General features: G+C 37.6%; 1 protein-coding gene across 3 annotated transcripts; it reads left to right on the top strand.

The window, feature by feature from the left end:
* Nucleotides 1-65: 65 nt before the first annotated feature.
* Nucleotides 66-23,908, top strand: LOC124640591 (ralA-binding protein 1). Of its 3 annotated transcripts, none has more exons than XM_047178420.1 (10): nt 66-279; nt 524-659; nt 3,849-4,065; nt 6,379-6,595; nt 9,135-9,244; nt 18,850-19,001; nt 19,508-19,688; nt 20,071-20,195; nt 20,696-20,879; nt 22,484-23,908. In XM_047178420.1, the coding sequence occupies exons 1-10, from the start codon at nt 195-197 to the stop codon at nt 23,174-23,176; spliced, it is 2,100 nt and encodes a 699-aa protein (XP_047034376.1). In that variant the 5' UTR covers nt 66-194; the 3' UTR covers nt 23,177-23,908. The 3 variants fall into 3 exon arrangements, with proteins under 3 accessions (XP_047034376.1, XP_047034375.1, XP_047034377.1); XM_047178419.1 differs by having other exon boundaries at nt 3,846-4,065; XM_047178421.1 differs by lacking the exons at nt 66-279; nt 524-659; nt 3,849-4,065 and adding an exon at nt 5,759-6,021.
* The last annotated feature ends 873 nt before the right edge of the window (nt 23,909-24,781 follow it).

Below are 24,781 nucleotides of genomic sequence, written 5' to 3'. Positions count from 1 at the left end.
AGACTGGTGGTACACAGATTATTTATAATTTTATGACATACACGTTGACATATGACATATGTGACAACATTGACGGAGGAACAGGGAAATGTGTCAAAAAAATAGAATTTCAATAATGGTTTCTTGTTTTGCCGAAAGGAATTAAACTTGCGTAAAAATAGGTAACGAATTAGGAATCCTCTCCTAATAAAATCATGGATTTTGAAAGCCCCGATGTTGAAAAGGACTTTCCAGGCCTGTACGCATCGGAGAGTGGGAGAAAAAGTAATGAAAGTGACTGTAAGTACGCATTCCAATTAAGTGTAAAATTTTACTTGAATACTCTTATTTTTTACCTTAGATATATATATATCTGAGAAATAATTACGATACACAGGCAGAAGTCAAAATCAATCTAAAAGAATGCTTTCTGTGAAATAATTTTGCTCATAACTCCACCCTTTGTGAAAAAGAATCTCCAAACTTTTTACAATTTTGCAGAAAGATAATATTTCTCAGATTTAATGTTTTTTTGTTCATCCAGTTAGTGATGGAGCTGATCATGAGAAACCTAGCAAGAAAGACCTATTAGGAAGGCGCAAAGAAAAGAAAGAGAAGAAAGACAGAGGCTATGCTGCTTTGGAAGGAGAAAGTTCACCTGAAGAGGATACTGATACCAAGTCAGTTTTTAATTTATTTATAACTAGCTGTTGCCCGCAACTTCGTCTGCGTGGGCAATATAGAATAGTCAAAATACTACTTATCCCGTAGGTGCATTCTTTCACGTGACAGTATAATTAGGATTAGCACTTAGCAGTCGCATAGATTCATTGATCAAGGTTGTGTTGTGGATGTGACCATTTATCTAAACAAAAGAAGTAAAGTTTGTGACGTTGTTCAGCCAATTTGGAAAATTATTACGTATGGTGCGTAAGTAATTTTCACAGGAAACAGCTATAATCTATGTCTATATGCTTTGAGTCTGACAAAGCTGTCATTTGTACATTTTCTGCAGCTGCTGCGACTAATCAGAAGCCAGAAAGTCTGTCAGTCTTACCATGGATATCGTCTTGTGTAGTTGACTGAATTGAAGATAGGTAGATAGGTAGTCGCTCCAAGCAAAATATTGGTACTCAAACAGATTCGGTGACTGGAAGCCAACACCAACATAGTTGGGGAATAGCTGGATGGATAATAAAATGAGTCATCATCATCAGCAGGCGCATAGGGTAGGATAGTTTCACTACTGGGGAGAAACACTTGTATGACGGGGATTTTCTGTGCACTTACTCACTATGGTAAGGCTGACCCCACATTAGGCGTGCGTGATCCTCGGGCGTGTGAGTAGCGCGGGCGTCGCGAGCGCGCTGCGTGAACGTCGCGTTTTGCTGCCCTGCGGCATGTGTGAAGAGTGCAAGCGACGCGCTCGCGGCGAGCACGCGGCGCTCGAGTTGCGTTCTTACCCCTTCGCCCGCTATCCCCGCCGCCCGCTAAACGCCTTAGCAGTTAAACGTCAAGGAGAGCGGCGCGTGCGCGCCGCGAGCGCGCTGCAAATGCCGCAGGGCAGCAAAACGCGACGCTCACGCAACGCGCTCGCGACGCACGCGCGGCGCCCGCGCTACTCACACGCCCGAGGATCGCGCACGCCTAATGTGGTGGCCTAAGCCGGGACTCCACCGAAATGTTTGCATTAGTTCACGAATAGGCAAAATGTACGTATCTGTGCGAGTCCACTTCATGTGTTCGTACTTGAAGATTTTCAAAATGTACGCTCGCAATTTGCCATTTCTTGGTGGAGCCAGCAAATCAAAAGAAACATAAGTGTTATATACTGTGCATCACTACCGCACACCGGGAAAATTTCGCTATTGCGGAGGACGTTTATATACCATATTTTGTGTCACACGTAAACAGGACGACAGTAAGTATCCACCGAAACACTTTCAAAGATCTGATGAACAAACCAATCAGACCTGACTTGGTCACCTGAGGCCAATCAGAGCTCTATGAAGCGATCATACGCTTTGGCTCCTACTGTTATTGTGGTTTCTGAAAATTTAATCACCTCATTCAACGATGAATGTAATTCTGATGGTACTATTAAGAACACTTGCTTAGCGCAGAAGCTGACGTTAGCAGGTCAACTCTTTTGACTTCTCGAATAGGATACCATTGGTTTTTGTGCAATGCACACCTGCAATGCATTCTGGATTAGGATAGGATATAGGTGGATAGGATTTGCAACAGAGAAAAATTCTGTCTTTGTGATTAAATGACATCAAACGTAGTTTTATCTAAAAGGTGTTTTTTAGACTTGGCTCGGGTCTTACTGAGACTGTTCGTAATCGTGAACAGTGTATTTGCGATCAGAAGTTGAAAGTTAACATGTCTCTGGTATGCGGCGCGTAATTTGTACGTTTTCAGACGCATAAAGCATTTTACGTGTGTATGGTATTAAATCGAGAAAGCTCCCATTTCTTATCTGCACTTTGTATCTGGGCTTGTTTTTAAAGCTACAGAATCCTACATTACCTACCTCACGCTTAGCAGCGCTTGCGAGAGATAGATCCTCATTTCTTCTAGGATTAAGTTTACATATTTTGCATCAGAAAAAATAATTAAGGTCTACTTAATACTACTCAGTCAAAGTAATTTGTTTTAAGGCCACCACATTAGTGGAAGATAAGCTAAACTATGTTTATGAAAAAATCCTGATATGAACTCCATCTGTAACTTTAAATAATAATTAATTGTTCCACTAAAGTCATCATTTTTGACATAATGTTCAAAAAATAATTTAGATGGCACCGTTTTAAATTTGGCCGAGAACTATTAATTTTCCTTTCATCAAGGTAATAATTATAGTTGGATTTTGATGTGGCACGGCAAACTGACAAAGACTATTGAAATGTCTATCGAAAAATTACACTTCGTGTTAAAATATGGTGAATTACGGAAAATACACAACTCCATCTGTTGAAATAATAATCCTCTATAAAGAATGTATGGTAATATTGTCATTCCACCTCGCTCCTTTGACTAATTGATGATGTATTTTATTTACCACAGATGGAGCTACTTTAACCTTGGCTAAATAAAATTTTCATATTTTTTTTTTCTTCCGAAGTTACTTATAAAGGTGTGATTTTCTGTGTAAAGATTAATAATAGGCCGATCAACTAATATAAGTACAACATTCAAATGTACAGTTTTGACAAATAGATTGCGTGTCGTAATATTTTACATCTTGAATTCACAAAATTAATCATATCTTTTGATAGAGTGAATCGATTTCGATGAAACAAAAACTAAGTAATACCCCAAGTTACGTAGAGTTTTTGTATATAAGCATTGTCTGCATTTAATTCGTAGATTTTACGTGAATCGCGAACAAACAAACAGATAAACAGACAAACAGACAAAAATGACAAAAATGATGGAAATGGGTTCTGTTAGTTATCCTTTAACATGCTGGCTATTTTTTTTGTCAATTTCTTCAATGTACAAAAATTACTTTTCTACAGATTTATTATATGTATAGATAACTTGCTATAACTTTCACTCGCAAAAATATAACATTTTTTACATTCATTTTCTACATTTACTTTCCTCTATCAATTTTAAATGAAGCATAGTAGTAATGACTGGATATAAACTCCTTAGAACTTATTTAGAATTCCTATCTTTCCTAACCTTTTTGAGAAACAGCAAGCACCAACTACACTTTTTTATTTTAGCTATCACAAAATAACAAACAGAGCTGGCCATGCATAAATTTCTATTAATCAAGCACTTCAAATACGGTTTATTATTTCACCATAATTTATTTTAAAATGTACACCATTTAATAAGCCAATTTTTGCCAGAAGTCCGTCAAAATCGAAGAAAACAAAATCGTTCAAGTTCCCCACTAAAAGTAAGGAGAAGCGTGAGAAATCCCGTGACAAAGAGAAAGTACTAGAAGATGCAGCAAAGCAAAGGGAGCGCGAAGAAAAGGAAAAGAAAAAAGAAAAGGAACGAGAGAAGGAGAGGGAGAGAGAGAAGAAGGAGAAAGAAAAGAGGGATAAACTGAGAGAGAAAGACAAGGTTAGTAATTTAGACTTATATTACAAAGCTGAGGAGGGGGTCTGTTTCTTTGAAAAGCCAATCTCCTTAACTTCTGGTCAGATTATACAATGTATCTGTGTTTGGGTATCAAACTTTTATTGAGGAAGATTATAGGTAACCTTATTTTTTAATAGTGAAGTAATCTGCAGTGGGCTATGTGGCAACAAAAAAAAGAATTTATTGACACATTCAAATTTAACTCCTTGATAGAGTTTTTGTTAAATCCTACACAATACATAAAATGTTTGTCTGTAGGTTCTGGTTGAATGAACGTTTTAAATAACTAGCTATACCTCACATCTAGAAAGAACTACTTCCCGCACCTGGATAAAAGGAAGCCTATTCTAGCCCTTTCTTAGACTAGACTATTGTACCAATTTTATTTGAATTGGTTTGTTCATTGCCTCATACAGAGTTACTTTCTGGTTTACATTATTTGCAACTATGTATTGTTCATCTGATTATGATTACATGATTACTCTGCTATCTGCATGATACGATGATATGATCTACATCCAAACACATTATATTCTGTACCTACCAGAGCTGAATTCATGGTTCATTTACTTGCATAGTGTCACACATTCCAGCTACCTAGTACCTAGTAAATATTTATCACATGCAGGTTCTCATGAATATCCATGAGAATCATAACATAACCACATTATTGTTTATATTTTATATTGATAAGTAGTTTTTGTCTGTGATCGGAATATACTTCACATTACAAGACTAAGCTCTCGCCAGCTTGAAACAGCTGAAACGCCACTTCTCGTACCTGGTTAAAAATAGCCTTTTTGTTATTCCACCTTTATTACTGCCAAGTTTAATCAAAATCTATCCAGTACTCCTTGAAACAAACTTTCGCTTTTAATAACTTATCATCAGTCGACAAGTCGCGAACGATAACGAACGATGTCAGATGAACGATAGGTCACATCCACGAAAACCGTGGTAGAACAGAAAAAGAGGCCAGTCGTCGTAACTGAACATAGGCTCTGACTTAAAAGAAATTAGACAGTTTGTACGATAGAGATGACTTGGTAAGGGCCATAAAGGGCCTAGTCTGCTTTGAAATAAATGCCTTCCGAAATGTATCAAATATTCAGCAGATTCCGACATAGATATTTTTGGCATGTCGCGCGATTGAGATGTCTGACTCAACTATAAATTCATAGTTAAATCAGCTGGCCCTAACGTGTAACATTGTTCACAAACTGTTGTATACAGTTTTGTTGGACGCTTTGTACCTTTTAGAACATATAATGTACCTGTAATAAGAAATAAATAAATAAATAATAATGTTCGTTATATGACGCCCATATTGTAAATAGAGTTTCGGAAGCAAAGGATGCGAAGGATGATTTATCCAGTAAATGAAACCAAAGGCAACAAACATAAAAAAGAAATTAGATACTTAGGAGACATTAATATAAATTAACACAGGACTCTAAAAGTATGTTGAATATCGAATTTCAACTAAAAAGCAACTTTAAGCTAACACAAAATTGCCAAGACGAACAAGACATTGCATGACCTTGCAGTTCAGTTTGTATCCCCGCAAAAATAGTCTTTATGTCTTGTAAATAAGGATCAAAATGTATTGAGAAAGGGTATGTCACATCTATTGTCACAGTAGCCTTGCAATCGTCGTCATTTATTTATTAGATCCTTTGTTTAATCCGAAGTAACTCTAGCGCGCATAAATACAAAAAGATAACACTTTATCTGTATTGTTTTGAAGTGTGTTTATCAAATGTTAGATTTCCATGTCAAGTTGAATTTTCGCGGTTCAGCAGTTGATAAGTTTTGCATAATTTCACTGTTCAGTAGGTGTAGCTCCGACCTTGGATAAACGGCGGCAGTACGGTCATGGTTTGTTCAGTTGGGTCTTGAATGCGCGTCATGCATCACCTACGCAATGTTTTCTCAAAGGTGCTCGATATTTTCGTGTTATTTGTTTATATTACTTTCTGTTATCAGTGAATTTTCTAATCAATTGTGTTGAGGCCATAGTGATTTGTAATCAATGGATAACCAATATTTAGGTGCTTGGCTCGTGAAAAATCGGTCACGATCATTTATTGAAAGTTGATGTATGTAAAGTGGGTAGTGCAAGAGTTATTAATTGAATATCGGTGATTACTATGTTTACAAGTTTACGATATTTCAGTGTTATTTTTAGTTTTACGAGCCTAATGAAACACAACTTTCTTTTATAACAACGTTTATTTTGCGACACATGTTAAATATTGATGTCCATTACTTTATAGTTTGTTGTTTCATAAACAGGAAAAGGAAGAGAAAGCGAAATTCAAACTAGAGTCTAAGGAAAAACTTAAAGATGAGAAGAAGGATAAGACAAAGGACAAAGACAAGGAAAAAGTTAAAGAGAAAGAAAAGGAAAAGGTGAAAGAAAAGGATAAAGATAAGAAAGACAAGAAGTTGACGAAAGTTCCCTCGACGTTCACGTGTGGGATACCTTTTGAAGAGATATTTACTTTGGGAGGTAAGCAAAGTTCCTACATTGTTTATACGTACTTTTGGGTCTTGTAAACACATCTCTAAACCGCAACCCTTGATACCTAGACATAACTACTGTAGGAGGAACTACCTGACCGCACATGTTTTGTGTGGCTGTCTACCGCCAAACACGATATTACAGACTGGGCCACTGATGACTAAGATTCGTCGTAACGTAGTATTCTTTGGATAAACAAGCAACATCGTATTTACAAACAGATCTTACAAATATTTGTTTGTTTGTAAGGTGGTTATCACGAGAGATTAAAGACTGGTTAAGACCGGTAGATTTTATTATCCACTCACAAAAAGTAACATTATCCTCGAATGCAATAAGTATAGAAGTTTGAAATTCGCTGATCGGAAGTCAGCTATACAAAAAACAAGTATAAACTCGACATTTAAATAACATTAGTCATTAGATAAGGTGTTTAAATTCATCTGTTGTTTGATGAAATGCATTTTAATGAAGGTCAATATTAATATCAGCAGATGGTCGGCTTCATTATGCATGCACTGTTCTGCATACTAATGACTGACGTAGAATAGTGATTGAGTGACCTACCGTCAAAAAGATTTATCTTATATGTAGAGGCAACATTAACATAAGACTACTAACGGCTAACTGATTTTCCCGTACCCGGATAAAATATAGCCTATGTTACTCGGGGATAGTCTATCTATCCAACTGTGAAAGCATTTTTAAATCGTAAGTAGTTTCGGAGCCTTTCGATTACAAAAAAAATCCTCTTTCTCATATTAGTCTAGATGAAATACGACCTCCGAAACTTTAAGGGAAGACGTACTTGCTCCTTTTCAATGCTTTCAATTGCTTCTTCTTTAGCATTGCCGGACACCAGGCCATGGGCGACAATAATCGCTTTTCATCAGGCGATCCATCCTCTTATTCACCACCATATAAAGAAAAAATATATGATTTCCTCTGCCTTATTGGTTGGTCTAGTTACATAGGTACATTAGGTACGTATTTTATTTCTCCGATTCTGCATGCTATGCCGATTAACCCAACTGTTTTATTGATAAAGGGACTCCATTCTTTTTATCATCATAAAAGCCAATTACGTTATTAGAGAGAGGCATGTCTTATCACATAATCTACATCAATTTAGCTGACGATGTAAATGTCGCAAGTAAAGTATTTTGTTTTATATACCACCATGATCCTGTTCTACTTTATTCGAGTACATATTGTTTTCGTTAAAACCATGCTTATGTACGCCAACATTGATTTTCGCACCTTCATTATCGTAAAATCCATAATCGGCCCAGAATTATCTGCAATGCCTAAATGGAGCATTCTTTTCAAGGTAAATGATAACAAGGTGTGTAAACATGAATTCTTTGGATCTATTGTCGCACTTTGTCTGTTGTTAGTTGCGATCTCACGAATCTGCGCTCAGCCCGTGCTCTTTGTGATTCTTTTTAATTATGAACCCTTTTATTCACGGCTTTTCTATCGGTGGTAAGTGGTTTTTCTTTTGTTCTTTATTAAAAGTAACCTTCATGTAACTCAGTTTTTGTTATTGTTCTCATAATGTAAACAGTTTTGGCGCATTACTTACTTGAATATCATTTTAGTTTATATTTTTTGCCTTCGCATTTACAATGTAATTGTAATGATGGAAGAAGATATTTGTTCCATTCAGTGTTCCATTCACGGCATCCTAAATTTCATGTAATCTGAGACCAACTCCTTTCTCAGAACAGATCTTTGTAAAAGGATTTTTTGAGATAAATTCCTTATGGTTCCATGATCTCACAATTCTTGGCAGAATTCTGCCATGAATTGTGAGTTCAACTAGTAGTAGTAGTTCAATTATGTCACAGCCAACTTCATCAGTGTCTCAAACTCAAAAACAAAAGACAGCCCCCATAACGCCCCTCCCTGTCTCATTTTCCACTTATGCTCATGAACAAACTTGATGCCTAGACACCAAAAAAAATCGAAAGACAATGGGAAGCAAAACCTCATGTCTCTTATACAATCAAAAACACGTTTTGATTGATATGTGCCATGGCGGGTTCCACTTTGTACTTCTAATTTGTTTTAATAACTTCTCAACGTGACTGTACCTACATGTGATTCACAGAGTTATCATTTGTTCTATTATGTATTTACGTGGTTACTGCACATAAAAATGCATTTTAAAATGCTTTGTTCGTAATGTGACGTTAGTACATAAAAATAATAATCTACCATGTAAAATACTATTAAGTACTTAATGTGTGACCAGCCAAGTGTTGGATCATAGTTTTATTTATACGTTATTTTTTACACGTCAATCAGAAGTTTAATCATTCAGTCATTTTGAAATACATACATATGTAGTTTTCAAAACAAGCCACAACATTTGATACCTGTTTTTACCTATTGTATACTAGATACTAGTATAGTTCGCGAGATTTAAAAACATGTCCGAAATTTAATTAATCAGCATAATCAGCGTTATCGAAGACCATCCGTTAACAAACTCGTGATGAAACTCGATTTTCTCTTTTTTCAGTGGCGTTACCAATATTCGGAGTACCCTTATCACAATCAGTGGAGCGATCGCGATGCCACGACGACACTGGACTGCCTCTCGTTGTGAGAGACAGTATCGATTACTTGCAGGTACGATTTTACCTTTATATTTTGAAGCAAAAATAATCTATATGTATGTACTTTGTTAGTTACACATATTATAACTCAAGAATGGCTGAACCATTTACGCTGAAAATACGGGGAGCTAGCTTAGACCCGGGAGGAAGACATAGGATTTTGTCACCATCCGCCTACGGGAAGCAGTTATCTCAGGACGCGGGTGAAACCGCCTGCGGAAAGCGAGTATACAATACATAAAGCAGTAAAAAGATGCTTCTGACGTGTGAATGTGAGATGGGAATACCTCTGGGTAAAACATATCTGTGTACTTCGTAATTAGCGTAATGTTCGATATAATAATTTTATGTATATTTACTGTAAGCTGGTACTATGTGGTGTAAGCTGTGAAGTTAATTAAGTAAAGTGCAGACGGAGGATCGAAAAAAAACCAAAGTTTTATTAACTAATTTATTAGAAAGCAAAAGAAATTACAACTAATTAAGTGAAACCTATTCGATGCTAGAATATGGAATGACAAAAATATATCCTAATATTATAAAGAAATAATTAATTGCTAATTCGTAATTTTGCTGCGTCGGCGGCTCGCGGCTGGATGTGCGTCATCGATGCAGTTTCTATGCGCCGAACGTAAATTGAAGGAATTGCTAGGTCGGCGATATTGGTTAGGGTTGCGTATGTAACACCTCCCCCCGAAGATCAGCAACTATTTGATCATATTAAGAGAAAATGTTGCTGGAGTCTCATCTCGTTTCCTGGTTTCTCTATTCACTTCTTCATAGGAATGTAATTTAGGATCTGGCTGCTTATCCTTCTCATTTGCATTGAGATTCCAACATTTGTATTTGCGGCTCAGTATGAACGCGATGAGTACCACTGCACATAATATGATGATATAAAATGGTATGGTTGTGTGGTATAGGACAATTGACTGGGTCCTGTCAATTTGTACGGTTTTTTCCATATTAATTTTCCTCTGGATATTGTGTAGTTCCTCCAAGTTCACAGAATTGAACCCGATGATGTGAGCGGGGCTATTTGTCTGGTTTGTGTCATTGTGTGGGATTTTTGATAGCTTCAGCGGTTGACCTTTTATCTCGTTGCTGTCGTTGATGATGGTGAATTCCTTTGTTTGTAGATAGCAGTTCAAGGGAATGGTGACAAGATAGCTTCCTTGCAATGTATTGAAGTCTTTCCTGCTACAAGCCAACTGTACTTTGGTCGGTTGGGGCAAAGAGATCACGTAGTGTTGATCGTCAAATTTTTCTACCGCTTCTTTGGTGAGAACAATTTTCGTGAAGGGACAGGTATCTTCAAGGTCTTGGTTGATGATGAGCTTCTGTATGCAATCTGGCTTCGTTCGGATCTGATGACTTATCTTCTTTTCACAGAGATGGGTGTTGCTGTACTTCGGGCATTCAGCCTCTATGTACACGAATGATTTCTCGTTCGTTGCTATGTAGGGACTGGGGGGAATAAGGGCGAGTTGGTTTTTGTTAGGGACTATGGATAATCTATATAGGTCGTAGAGATCTTTAGACACTATGGGGAAATTGTAAACTATGACTATTCTTTTTTCAGTAAAGTAAGATCCTGGTTTTATTACGTTATAATACTCTCTTAACTCTAAATTCAAGATCTGATCCTGGTTGTAAATATGTTTAAGTTTATCTATCATGGTCTTTAGTACTTCGATGTTAATCATGGAGTGATGAGTACTGGATGATCGTATAAAAGCTAATATATTTTCTAATCTAACTATTTCTGACATTAAGTCTTCTACGTTATTAGTAATTATTCCTAAAATCTGAGCAAATTTTGCGAATTTGATTAAACCGTAATCTTTGTGAGCCTCTTTTACAAGAAGTAACTCTAACGTTGCATTTATTCTCATTTGATTTTCAGTTAACTGATCAATGATAATTCTATGCTGGGACATCCACTCTTTACTAAGACTGATGTGATTATTAAGTTCTGAGACAATTTTGTTTTCGTTATTTTGTAAAGTACTAATAGCTTGGTCGTATTTTAGGGCATCTAGATAATCTAAATTGCCAGTAACACTCTTTATTACTGACCCTAGGCCATCTACAAGACCTCTTTTGACTCTAATAGGTTCCAATGATCGAACTTGATTTAGTACCTGATTGAGCTTATGGGTGAGATAGTCAATTTGATACTCATAAAGCATGTAAGTGTCGTTACTGAGTCTGGTCCTAAAGGTGTCAAGTTGCATTTGTACTGAGTGTATCTTATCTTCTATATCGTCTAATTGTATGTACTGAATGAATGAGTGGTAGTGTAACGTTAGTCTAGTTGTTCCCAATCTATACGGTAAAAGTCCTGGTCCATCAGCTAGTGATTCAAGTTTTATCTCTTGAGGCCTCGTCGCGTGGAATATCATCAGCAGAAATCTGTAACAATGGGCTCCCTTTAGGTACACGTTTAAGCCTCGATTTGGCTATGGGGCCGCGTTTTTTTGAAGTATAGATATGTATAGGCAGGTCGGCTAGCACTGTGTCTTGGGTATAACGCGGTGCAACTTTCTGACGGCTAGCAAATGGGTTCTTGATAAAAACTTGTTGTTGGGGCTCATATTCTACTTCTGGCTCGCGAGTTTTGTTCCTATTTTCGATAAGGGCTGTTCGGTTAGAGAGGGATGTTTCATTTATGATTTCGTAAACCCGTTTCATCTGCTGTTTATGATTCTCCGCATATTGCTGTAAGATATGCTCAGTAAGGTCTATGTCTACTGGATCTCTGGGATCGAAATGTCCGTTCAGGAGGTCGAAGGGCCTGCACTTGGTAAAACTATGGATAGAGCTGTTGTATGCTATGATGGCGTATGGCATAAGGTTAACAATCGGTTCGTCCTTGTGTTGTAGTTTAAGTATTCTAATGTGTTCTAATAATGTCAGATGGAAACGTTCAATGTTACCGTTGTCATTTGGGCTATGAGGTAGAATTTTATGATGGATTATTTTATGAAGGCGTATAAACTCTGAGAAGAGTTGGTTTGTGAATTCAGTACCATTGTCTGTAATGATAGTCATAGGAAGTCCGTGATGAGTACAGAATTTCAGAAGTGCTTGCAAGATGCTAATAGCAGTACCATCTCGTAAATGATATGCTTGTCCGTATTTTGTGAAGACATCTATAAAAGTTACGTATTTTTCGTTATGAACTGTGAAGAGGTCCATGTGGACGATTTCGAGTGGTTTGGTAGCTGGGGGAACTATGTTGAATTGAGGTCTAATTGGATTCCTGTCATATTTAGCCTGACCGCAGATAGTACACTCATTGATGAATTTAGTTATGTGTTCTTTCATCTTTGGCCAGTAATATTTACGTGAAAGGGCTAAATGACATTCGTTTATTCCCCGGTGATTAGTCTTACCGTCATGATAATGTCGGATAATGTCTTGTTGTCGGAGGTATTCTTTGACGTTCTCAAGTTCAGTCTTAGCTAATGTCAGATTGAGAGAGGAGCTCTTAAACTTGTCCTGTATTATGGGTATGATAGAGTACATGGCCAGAGGGGGATTTATTAGAACAGCTGTTTTAACTTTCGGATTTACATATTCCTTAATCGCATTTGTGACGTCGTTCTCTAGGTTAGATTCTGAAAGTTGAATTGCTACCCGGGTATGATTCTCAAAGGGTTTAGTCACTGTTGGGCGTCGTTTTATGTCACCTACTACAGTAAAGTAAATCTGTCTATGAAATTTGTTGAGTGGTTCGTCTGTAATAGGTACCTCCAATATGGGATGCTCATTACTAGTGTGTATAGTGTCAGTTGAGGAATTTTGTGGTGGAGGCTGTGCCACTGAGGGGTTGTTAATCATCGAACTCAAGTCTTTAATACTATCAATCAATGAATTGATCTCGTCGATTTCCTCATTGTGAATTTCTACACGCGAGAGAGCGTCAGCGTTAGTGTTGATCTTTCCTTTCTTATATATTACAGTAAAGTCGTATTCGCTAAGTCGTAGTCGCCATCTGGTAAGTCGTGAGTTTGGCTCCTTTAGATTCATCATCCATTGGAGCGGCTTGTGGTCAGTCAGTACTTTGAACTTTCTACCAAATAAATAAGGCCTGAAGTATTTGGTAGCCCAGACTATGGCAAGTAATTCCTTCTCAATGGTGCTGTAATTTAACTCGCTATCATTGAGTGTTCGGGAAGCGTAACATACAGGTTTATCAGACCCTATCGGTCCTTGCGATAAAACTGCTCCAATTGCGACGTTAGAAGCGTCTGTAGTGAGATTGAATTCTTTCTTAAAGTCTGGGTATTGTAGAATAGGGTCATTGGTTAGAAGTGTTTTACAATTTTCAAAAGCATTGACGTATTCGGGGCTATGAATTATTCTACTTCCTTTTTTCAGACACATAGTGAGAGGTTTGGTTATTCGCGCAAAATCGGGTATGAATTTGCGGTAGTAACCGAGAAGACCTAAAAATTGCTTAATTTCTTTAGGGGTCTTTGGAATGGGGTATTTAGTTATTGCTGAGATTTTATCAGGGTTTGGCTTGATGCCCTCCCTACTAATTATGTGTCCTAGATATGCAGTCTCAAGTTTTAAAAATTCGGACTTATCCATTTGTATTTTGAAGTTGGATTCCCTAAGTCTCTGGAAGACCTTTTCTAGGTTATCCATATGCTCTTGCAAGGACGTGCTGTACACAATTATATCATCAAGATAAACTAGGCATATGTTATTTTGTAGACCTCTTAGGACATTGTCCATAACCCTTTGGAAGGTGGACGGTGAGTTTTTCAATCCCATAGGCATTCGAAGGAACTCAAAATGACCATGTTCTACATTGAATGCGGTTTTCGAAATATCCTGAGGGTCCATTTCCACTTGGTAGAACCCACTTGCCAAATCTAGGGTCGTGAAGTATTGGCACTTGCCCAGTTTGTCAAGGACGTCACTAATGTTTGGTATGGGGTACTTGTCGTCGATCGTTTTTTCGTTTAACTTACGAAAATCGACAACGAGACGCCATTTCTGCCTACCAGAAGCATCTTTCTTCTTAGGCACTACCCATATGGGTGAGCTCCAAGCAGAATCCGAGGGTCTTATTATACCTTGCTGTAACATCTTTGATATTTGGTCTCTTACTTCTTCCCGATGTACAAATGGGTAACGGTAGCTCTTAGTATATACGGGTACTTCATCAGTTGTCCGTATTCGATGTTTTATCTTATTAGTAAACGTTAGCGATTCTCCTTCTATATAAAATACATCAGGGTACCGAGAGCAGAGGGTTAATAAGTTGGCTTTTTCCTCTTCGTTTAGATGGTCAGTGCGCAAACGCGATAGCACGTTATTGATACGGTTTGAAGGCTCCGCCTGCGTGCATTTGATATTGAAAAGTTCTGCACAAGCAGGGCGATCTAAAGAGAATATAACGTCATTAGGTGTTGGGTTTTCTAGTTCTACAAAACCACGACTATTAACTACAGTAGTAAAACATTCGTGAATGATACAATTACACAGAACTTGCTCTTCTATCAAAACATCGCCATCCGGGGCGTTAATAGGTATTCTAACTAATTTAGAGGTTTGAGCTGGGATAACATCTTCATAGAGGTTGACGTTACGTGAATTATATACTTTAATGTTAGTGGTAGCTGCTCGTGTTATTAATTTATAATCTTTTAAATCTATTTTAGCCTCCCATTTAGACAATAAATCTAACCCTATTAGTCCATCGAAGTAATCATGAAAACGATAAATGAACAGTTTTATATTGTCATTCTCATTGAATTCTGTAAAACATGGTAACGTAATGGAGTAATCGTTCTTGCTAACACCATGTACGTTTGTGACCTCAAAAGGATCATAGCTAAGGGGATAGTCAGAGAAAAAACCTTGTACGGCCTCGGGGCTAATAAAAGATTGATTAGCGCCGGTATCTATTAGCAGTTTCAAGGGTGGCGAAGATATTTGTATATAAGGCAATTGCCGTTGGGTTTGTAAATTGAGGTCTATTTTTGTTCTTTTGATTCCGGACCCGACCGAAAATCCTGGTTCTGAGTTGCGTTACTAGGACCCGGTTGTGGCTCCATTTCGCCTGTCATCTGATTATCATAAGTTGTGTTACCGTAAGCGTCGTTATCATAGTCATAGTTATAGCACACGTTATGATCACTATATTCTGTGTAACAGTCGTACCCTGGTTCACCGTAGTAATCGTCAGAATAATAGGAATTATCAGGCAAGACAAATTCATTCAAATTTAACTCACGTGTTTTAAAATAGTTAGTTGGCGGTGGGTTACCGTGTCTACTCCAGTCATGCCCTGACGTCATAGGTAACGGTTTTGTAACAAAATGCTGAACCCCACTCATAGGTTTAGCACCCAAATTTTGTGGTGGATTATTTCTGGGTGGTAGTCTAAAGACGTTACTCTGCGGATGATAATTTGGTGGCGGCGCCCGAAACATTTGTGCCGTACGACTAGGCATGCGATTTAGATGTTGGTTAGGCATATTGAATTTAAAGGCCTGAGGCTGAGTTTGGTAACCACGCTGTCCTACTGGAGCAGGCCAGTTTGGTACTGGAGCTCGCGGCACACTCTGCGCATTGGAAGGCGTAGCATACATACCAGGGGGCTTATACATCACAGGCATATTGAAGGGCCTATCTGCCTTAGGGGTACTATGAACTTTTGGAAAATCATTACGTTGCTGCAAGTACATAATATTTAATTCTTCTTGCACAAACTCGAGGGCTTTTTCTATCGTTTCCGGGCGCATGCAACGTATACGTGAGCCTAAGGGTTCCTTTAATCCGCGTACAAAGGCTTGCATAGTAACTTTTTTGTAAAGTGTTCGCTTGGCTTCGATAGTTGTAGGTATGGTTTCGTGTAGAGTTACGTAAGTCATCATTGTACTAAATAAAGTCTGACAGTGGTCGTAAAACTCCTGAGGTGTTTTGGAACCTTGCGTGGCCAAGGAGAGGTCATTGTATAAAGCCGTTTCATCCCGCTGGTCAGAAAAGTTATTAATTAGAGCTGATCTAATTCCCGCCCAAGTTTCAGGAATGCCGTTCGCGTTTATAGTGGACGCAGCAGGTCCCGTAATCTTATTTAGGATACCATTCAAAAGACACAGATTTCCTAATTCACTGCCTGGTTCGGAACTTGCATACTGAGTTACTATTCTGTCGCAAATATGAATAAAGCGAGTTAATATGTTAGGGTTCCCGTCAAAATCGGGTACCAGGCGTAAGGCCTTGTAAATAGTATCAGGGTTGTGGGCCATTCTGGGTTCGAATAACTCCCTTAAATTAAAATCTAAACTACTATCTAAATCTCTATTAGTATCTACTATATGCCGGCGTGCCTGTCGTGATGCAGGGTCCCGGGGACAAGATCTCTCGCGATGGAAAATCTTAGACATAAAAATAACTAGGAATAGATAGGAAGCAACACGAGAAAGATTCTAGTGTACTTACATATATTTCATCTCTGGTTCTTCTCCGTGAATCGAAGTCTGGATTCTCCACCCGGCTCCGCAGCTTCACCGTAGATTCAGGATACCCGTAACGTGGCTTGATAGCCGCCCGGGCGACTCGCGATCGCGAATATCGATGTGAGATGATTCTAACGCGCTCGCGAACCGGCCCGCGAGTATCCTACCGACTGCGCCAATTAAGTAAAGTGCAGACGGAGGATCGAAAAAAAACCAAAGTTTTATTAACTAATTTATTAGAAAGCAAAAGAAATTACAACTAATTAAGTGAAACCTATTCGATGCTAGAATATGGAATGACAAAAATATATCCTAATATTATAAAGAAATAATTAATTGCTAATTCGTAATTTTGCTGCGTCGGCGGCTCGCGGCTGGATGTGCGTCATCGATGCAGTTTCTATGCGCCGAACGTAAATTGAAGGAATTGCTAGGTCGGCGATATTGGTTAGGGTTGCGTATGTAACAAGTTTCCTCTCATAAAATAAATAAATAAACATTGACCACATAGATCTCATACACTGCTGTAATTTGACTATGTTTACAAAGAAAACATTCCGATTCTGTGAGTACCACAATCATACCTTATTACTATCTACTACATTGTCTACTACTTATTACATCACCCTTTATATGTAGTCGAGTGAAAAGTAAATATTGTTTGTAATTTGACGTTTCTAAAACATCAAAAAGTAAAGTAAAATCTCCAGGTGTTTTCATTTCAATATTTCAATTAAATTCAATGTATTTATTTGTGAGCGTAGGTATACGGAAAGGTCTTAGAATTAAACATGTCAGAGCTCTATGTTCTACCAAATGGAATTGGTGTACAAATTATTTTAAATCCTAAAGTTTAAACACTAGAAATAAAAAGTTATTTATTTATGTAGGTATATCTCTGCTCATCATTTCGGGATAAAAGTAAGCGTGATGTTACAATAATTTATGCATTTTTAATGCATCAGACTTCCCCCTATTGTGTTCAATGATATTGTGTAAGGCCGACAAGCATAGCATTCAGTGGTAACAGAAGGATGTATGGTTCGCGGGTTCATTAAATTACCTGATGCTTTGTTGAATTTTATCTGGGTATCAGGCTAATTATTTTGGTAATCTTTTGATTTTTAGAATTAGAAATACAAAATGTTAGGTTAGGTATTGTGTTGATTCCACGGACTAAAGAAAGATAAGCGCAGATGCCATAAGGGGCGTTCTTGCAGGTCAAATATGGACGGTAGTCATGACCAAAACGATTCGTTCCGAGAAAACTAACGAGGCGTTTATTTGACTTGACTGCCGAAGAAGCCAACAAGGCTTAAATTAAATGGTAGCCAGTTACGTTCCTCGTCCCCCAAACATCCGCGTTTTCGCGACGCTACTTTCTTATAAGATTTTGCTTTATAACATCTCCGCTAGTCATTTTATTCTCTATGGTTGATTCCAACTCAAATCCAACCTTACGAAAATAAAATGATACCCCTTGACAATAAGCAAACAGTGGCAAAGCTTATTTGAAGTACATAAGTCCGTATTAATACCGGCACAAACTAATGTTTCGAAACCTCTGCCCTTTGCCCTGCATACTGACTAGAATAGGCCGTTAATTAACCTACATAAGTGAACAAGGAACAAGGCTTACTTATTAATACGGGACTAAGATGAGTAGGCGTTGGGGTTAGACTTACCAAACAATAACGATTAGAAATTAAGACTTGAAGATATATCTTTAAATAGTTTTTGTTGATATTAGTCGTATATTCAAATGTAACAATGCTGTCTTATATAGACTTAACGGAAAAAAATCAGGAAGCCATTCATGGGGGTTTTTGTTTAAGTGCGTTATTGTATGTGATCTTTGACATCAGACTTTGGTTAATATGTTGTGCCTTGACATACTAACCTAATACACCACGTGTCGTCACGTTCTTTCCCCTAAAAAAAAGGTCCTTACTCTGTAAGGGTACAGGGATGTAAAACTTTGCGTTTATGTTTAGCTCCGAAGCTCATATCGTCAAAATAGTTCTAGAATCTGAAATATCGATTTACTTGTGGCCGATCCGAGAATCCTTGTTACGCACTATCCAAAATGATTCGATCTTATCGATTCTAATTTCGAACTTATCGAATGTTTCAGGCGCACGGTTTGAAATCGACTCAGATATACCGCACGGAGCCTGACAAGATAAAACTGCAGCAGCTGAAGAAACTGTTCACGGATCGAGGACCCACGTTCCCTTACCACTGGGACGTGCCCGTCGCTTGTGCTATGCTGAAGTGCTTTATTAGGTAAGATCACTTTAAAATGTCTTCAATTTTTTTTTGACAGCGAAAGTCTAGTGGTTCAGTGGTAAGTATACATTCTAATATTTGTATTTTGTAGCGTGTTTTGTAGTACATACGGTTCAAAGTCGTTAGTAAGGCACACGCTTTAAAAAAATGATCTCAATAATTAAAATTTCATTTATTTATTCCGGAACTTTTATATAATCAAACATTTTGATGTTTTGTTTCGACCCTAAATGTTCCGAAAGTAGTGAACCTATTTGAAAAAATCTTTCACTGTCGGTATGCTAGTCTACCCCTGAGCAACATAGGTTATATTTTACTGGCCTTGAGTCCGATGTTCGCCTAGAAGCCGACCCCAACATAGTTGGGAAAAGGCTCTGGGATGATGGGTCTGACGTTCTACAGAGCACGACGCGAATAAAATTGCAGGAAACACCTAGTCCAAATGAAAATTGCAGTGGCATATTTTTGATCTGGTCTTAACAACAGTTTTTGTGTCTTTCCAGCGAACTCCCGGACTCTATACTAACACAAGAGCTCCACGGTCAGTTCGAGCAGGCCACAGCTATCGCCGAGCCACAGCGCGAGGCCAGCATGCTGTCGCTCATAGCCAAGCTGCCGCCGCACAACTACAGCCTGCTGGCCTGGCTCATGCGCCACTTTGACGCCGTGCTGGCTAACGAACAGGTCAGTCAAATCAATCGTCGTGTCAAAGTCGGAGGCTACCACCACTGCTGGACAAAGGCCTTCCCCAAGGTCCTCCACTTGATCTTCAACAATCCGCATCCACTGCTTCTCAGTGACTTTGGCCAGATAGTCTAGGGAAACTCAATGGCGGGTTGCAACTAAATTCCGAGCACAAGGACGCGTATATCGCCCATACATCTCCGCCAGTCTCTGAAACCTAAAATTGGCCATAACCATATATATTGGTTTCATATAAATCGAGTTAATTGGCACCAGCTAAAACATGTCAAGCTTAACCCCAGTCTCCTATAAAAATACCTGCAAGATTAAATTACAAACATTAATCTAGTCACATTTAAACAAAAAAATGTTTTTTTTGTAGGCAAATCACGCGAACATACAAACGATAGCAACGGCGATGGGTCCCGCGCTCAACATGTCGCTCAATCTGCTCACTTACTTCATCACCAAGGCTGAGAAACTCTTCCCTGATGTCCAGCTTACCAAGTTAGTACAGTATACAAGCTATAATAGTTCGTTACAGAGCTCGTGCAATTAGAGGCGGATTTCAATTAACTATCTGTTGTTTTGTTTACTAGAAATTGAATTTTGACATTAGCCCATAAACATCATATCAAATGCCTATGTGTAGTAAGCAAGTGAAGTTATTGAATTCATAATAAAGGCATTTCTAATCATTTCATTACTAACAAGCTGCCAAATATCACAGCCGAAGCTCAGTTAGAAGAACATGCATGCATACCTAAACAATTTTAGACAGATTGACGTTAGTAATAAGCAGAATTTTATCTAAACTAATATTATAAAGCTGAAAATGTGTTTCTTTGCTTGCATAAATGCTCTAGTCTCTTTGTCTATTTACTACATACATATTTCTCTATTTATTACATAAGTGGTAGACGACTTTTATCCGGAGTCGCCGGCGAAAGCTATTCTTTCTATAAAAGCATAACACATCAAAACAACATCCACTTATACAATTCCAGATACGTACCTCCCCTCGCGTCAATCCCCCCAGACTTCCCAGAGACGGCTCCAGAGATAAGCCTGGAGCTCCGCAAGCAAGAGTCTCTGCTCAACCAGATCCACGCGGAAATGCACGCCGGGTTCATCACGCCCGCCAGAGACCAGCAACTGTGGGAGGCGCAGAGAATTGTTACTCAGTTGAAGGTAAGTTTAGCTATGTGATATATTTTGAGGGATCCGTAATTAAAGGGGTTCCTTTATTACTAAGATTTCTTCTTCTGTCCGTTTGATGGCCTGGCTGTATCTTGTGAACCGTGATAGTAGTTGAAATTTTCATAAAAGATGTATTGTTGTTACTGCTATAACAACAAATACTCAAATGTATTTTTTTTTAAAACAGTGTAATTTTTTACTTTTGGCGTATGCTTACGGGCTTACTAAGGTCCACCTTAGTCACCTTTTATATTAAACGCCTACTGAGTGGATTAAAGCAATGGACGTGTAATACAGTGTTGCTATTCAAATCATCAAGGAGCTTTTTGAACGTAGGTAGGATTTTTTGTACTTATTAGGTATCCAGTCATATCATAGAGTTATAGTTCAAAGATAGTCCCGACAATCAAAAAAATTCATGACTAATGCCTATTTTCACCACCTAAATTAAGGGATCCCCTAAAAGCATTTACGGAACACTTAATAAGAATTTCGTTTTCACCAAAGTTTAGGTATCCCTTATCCATAGTTATTTATGTCAAAATTGGGAGAGCCCTTATTCTAAGTGGCACTTAGATTAAGAGATTGTTGGTGAAAATGGGCATAAATATTTTAATATTGAATTTTTTAATACGAACTAACGCAGCTGATAAATAATGCATACCAGAAACATTAAGTTTAGGTATCAAACATAGCTTTATTAAATGCGCAATGTTCCACATACAAACCAAATTATTTTTATGTAAAACGAGGAAAACCATATTGTTATTTACTAGCATAATACATATAATCTCCTTGTATTATCATGTTTGCTTTGTAACACCCTTATTTATGATTCCCTTTTCTGACTTTAACATTCGTAAATCGTAGGTAGTCATATCATAAATTACAAAGTCGGTGCCAAACATAATCGAATAGATACATATTTTCTAATTTATGTCGGTACAGTTCAGTAAATAAAAGTGAAAGACGCATTTTTGCATATACCGCACGTAGTATAAATATTAATGGCTTTCGGATTTATAGAAACTTATTTTCTACTAAAACTGATCTAATAAAATATAAAACATTCCGACGAAATGGAAACCTCCTACTTTTTGGGAATTCATGTAACAATAAATATGTAAAGAGGTCGTCTCTTCCTCCAATTACAGCGCTAAACTCCTGAAGAGAATTTTACATAACCGAAGCAATAAAATACAACGTAAACCACAACCGGTTATGTGAACGTTTTGACCCCAAGACGTAACCACCAAAAACAGCTACCTGGAATATTTTACTAAAACATTCTAACAAATTGAGAAAATAATTAATGATAATGACGTCACAAATTCCTAATTGCCTTGCGTAACGAAAAACCAGACAAACTTGTTTCCAATCGAAAGTATCTTCAACATTAGCGTTGAGAATTAATTAGAGACGCTTGGCTGATGACTGCTAGACTATTGTTTAATGTTTTTGTTACTAGACTTTTCTTGGATTTTTACCCACCATTTACTGGTCTTTGAGAGTATTAGTAAATCTCTTATGATACATAATTTTAATGATTCTAATTTTAAGGTTAATAAACCATTGACATGAATCTTCTTTTACAGAGAAAACTTCGCTCCGTACAAAAATCCGTAGAGCCAACGAACTCTCTACAGCCACAACACGCCTCCCTGGACGAAAAACAAGAGAAACCAGAGGAAGAGCCGGCTAGACGGAATTCACAGCCTTCCCAACCATCACAGTTGTCAGAACTACCCACACCACAGGACACTGAAGTGAAAACACCCAATGAGCCATTCACAGACCCTAAAGAATCACCCAGCACCGAACCTATCTTCGAAGCAGAATTCGAAGACAATTTCGAATTCAAACCAGAAACAAACGTGCCCATAAAAGAAACACCCGAACACGAGATACCCCCAGCCGAACCGGTTAAGGAAAAACCAAAACTGACGGAAAAAGAACTCAAAGTATTACGATTAGAACTCGAAAATGCTGAGTACTTGCAACTTAAGTCTCTTCTCCAAGCGAAAATCAACTCTGAACAGTTTGAAATCGTTAAACTTAGGAGTCATGTTGCTTTGAAGAATAAGCAAGCAGAAGGCACTCAGAGTGCTAAAGATAGTAAAGAAAATAATACCCCAGAAGAACAAGAATTACGACAAAGACTGATCAAGGAAAACGCCATGTTAGAACAAAAGAGAGTTAACCTTATCAATCAAATATTCCAAGAAAGGGTCGCTTGTATACAATTGAAAATAGAACTAGCTATGAAGGAAATATTATCGAAGTCGTAAAGTGATGATAATTTATGAGATAAGGATAAAAGCTTGGCATATTATGTTACCTGTGATTGTAATCATTTTGCAAAAGGAACTGAGTGGCTGCTAGATGAGATTAATAAGCAGAAAGATTGTGATCAGGATAGCATTAACATAATCGATATTCTATAAATCGTGGAAATATTCATTCCTATAATAGAGTAGATCCTGACTAAACTACGCGACGAAATTATGCTAGACGTAATAAATGTAGTGTGAATCTCTTCCTTAATAATTTCTAGCAAAAAAATATAGACGATTGGTGACTATTTACGTTATGATAGGTTCTTTCTGGAAACGAAGCGAAATATAACTAATATTAGTCTCAAAACTAGAATAAGTATAATTATTTATTTATTAATATATTCTTGTTGCATGTTGTACATGGAAAATGACATTATATAACAACAAAATAAAATAACATGCCTATGAATTATTCATGACATTGCCGCATTTCGAAATGGCTATCTTATCTTTCTAAGACTGCAGTAATATTTATATACTACTTACATAAATAGATATAGTAATATATTAAGACGTGAATGTGCATTACATGATGAATTTTCTGTTATAAAGTACAGCTAATTCACATGTAGAATTTGACATTGTAAATGCCAAAATATAATAATCTTGATAGTGTAATACACCAAGGAACTTCCGTATTGATTAATCAAGTATTTGATCAAATAAACACTATTGTACATAAAACTTTTTTTTATTTTCTTCTACACCTAATCATCATTTCAACTGAATCAAATTGCCTTAATTTTTAACACTTTTTTAGATAGCAATATCTTGTGTTTGATATAGGTGAATACCCCGGACCTTTTGACTCTTCACGACTTATCAAAAACGTGTTATCCTTTAAATAAACTGTATTATCCACAGATAATAACTGACGCATACTATTACCTCATCAAACAAAACGTACAATATTAGAAATTATTGTCGTGACGTGGACAGTTTATAGTCGTGGTGGCCAAAGTACCAACCTCTCAAGTAAGATTCCAAGTCAAGGCAAGTACCAATGCAACTTTTCTAAGTTTGTATGTACTTTCTAAGTATATCTTAGACACCAATGACTGTGTTTCGGTAGGTCGGTAGGTAGGTGTAACTGTAGGTCCCAGCTGTCATTGAACATCCTTGGCAGTCGTTACGGGTAGTCAGTAGCCAGTAAGTCTGACACCAGTCTAACCGAAGGGTATTGGGTTGCCCGGGTAACTGGGTTGAGGCGGTCAGGCAGGGCAGTCGCTTCTTGTAAAGCACTGATACTCAGCTATATCCTGTTAGACTGGAAGCCGACCCCAACATAGTTGGGAAAAAGGCTCGGAGGATGATGACGTGGACAGTTTATTCTAGAAATTATTGTTTCCATACAGCAATTATTTATCAATGTCGGGATTGCATAACCATAATATATGTCTTATCAATTTGTTTATCCAAACACTATCGCGATAAAAACGTATCTAATTACTTATAGATTTCTTGTGAAGTGATAGGTGCAGTGTATATTATATGTTCTGTAAATGGACAGTCATATGACTACTGTTTTGTATATATTTGTCCTTTTTCCTATGGTTC

Source organism: Helicoverpa zea, chromosome 21 (genome assembly GCF_022581195.2).
Source record: "Helicoverpa zea isolate HzStark_Cry1AcR chromosome 21, ilHelZeax1.1, whole genome shotgun sequence".
Taxonomy (NCBI): Eukaryota; Metazoa; Arthropoda; class Insecta; order Lepidoptera; family Noctuidae; genus Helicoverpa; species Helicoverpa zea.
The sequence above is the reverse complement of the archived record's forward strand: the minus strand, read 5'-3'. Positions and strand labels throughout refer to the sequence as shown.

What these genes read in the sequence shown, in the direction of transcription:
- LOC124640591 (XM_047178419.1), top strand. Translation starts at nt 195, where the DNA reads ATGGATTTTGAAAGCCCCGATGTTGAAAAGGACTTTCCAGGCCTGTAC. An exon ending in GAAGAGGATACTGATACCAA is followed by an intron (nt 660 to 3,845) that starts GTCAGTTTTTAA and finishes AATTTTTGCCAG; the next exon opens with AAGTCCGTCAAAATCGAAGA. An exon ending in CCGTGCTGGCTAACGAACAG is followed by an intron (nt 19,689 to 20,070) that starts GTCAGTCAAATC and finishes TTTTTTTTGTAG; the next exon opens with GCAAATCACGCGAACATACA.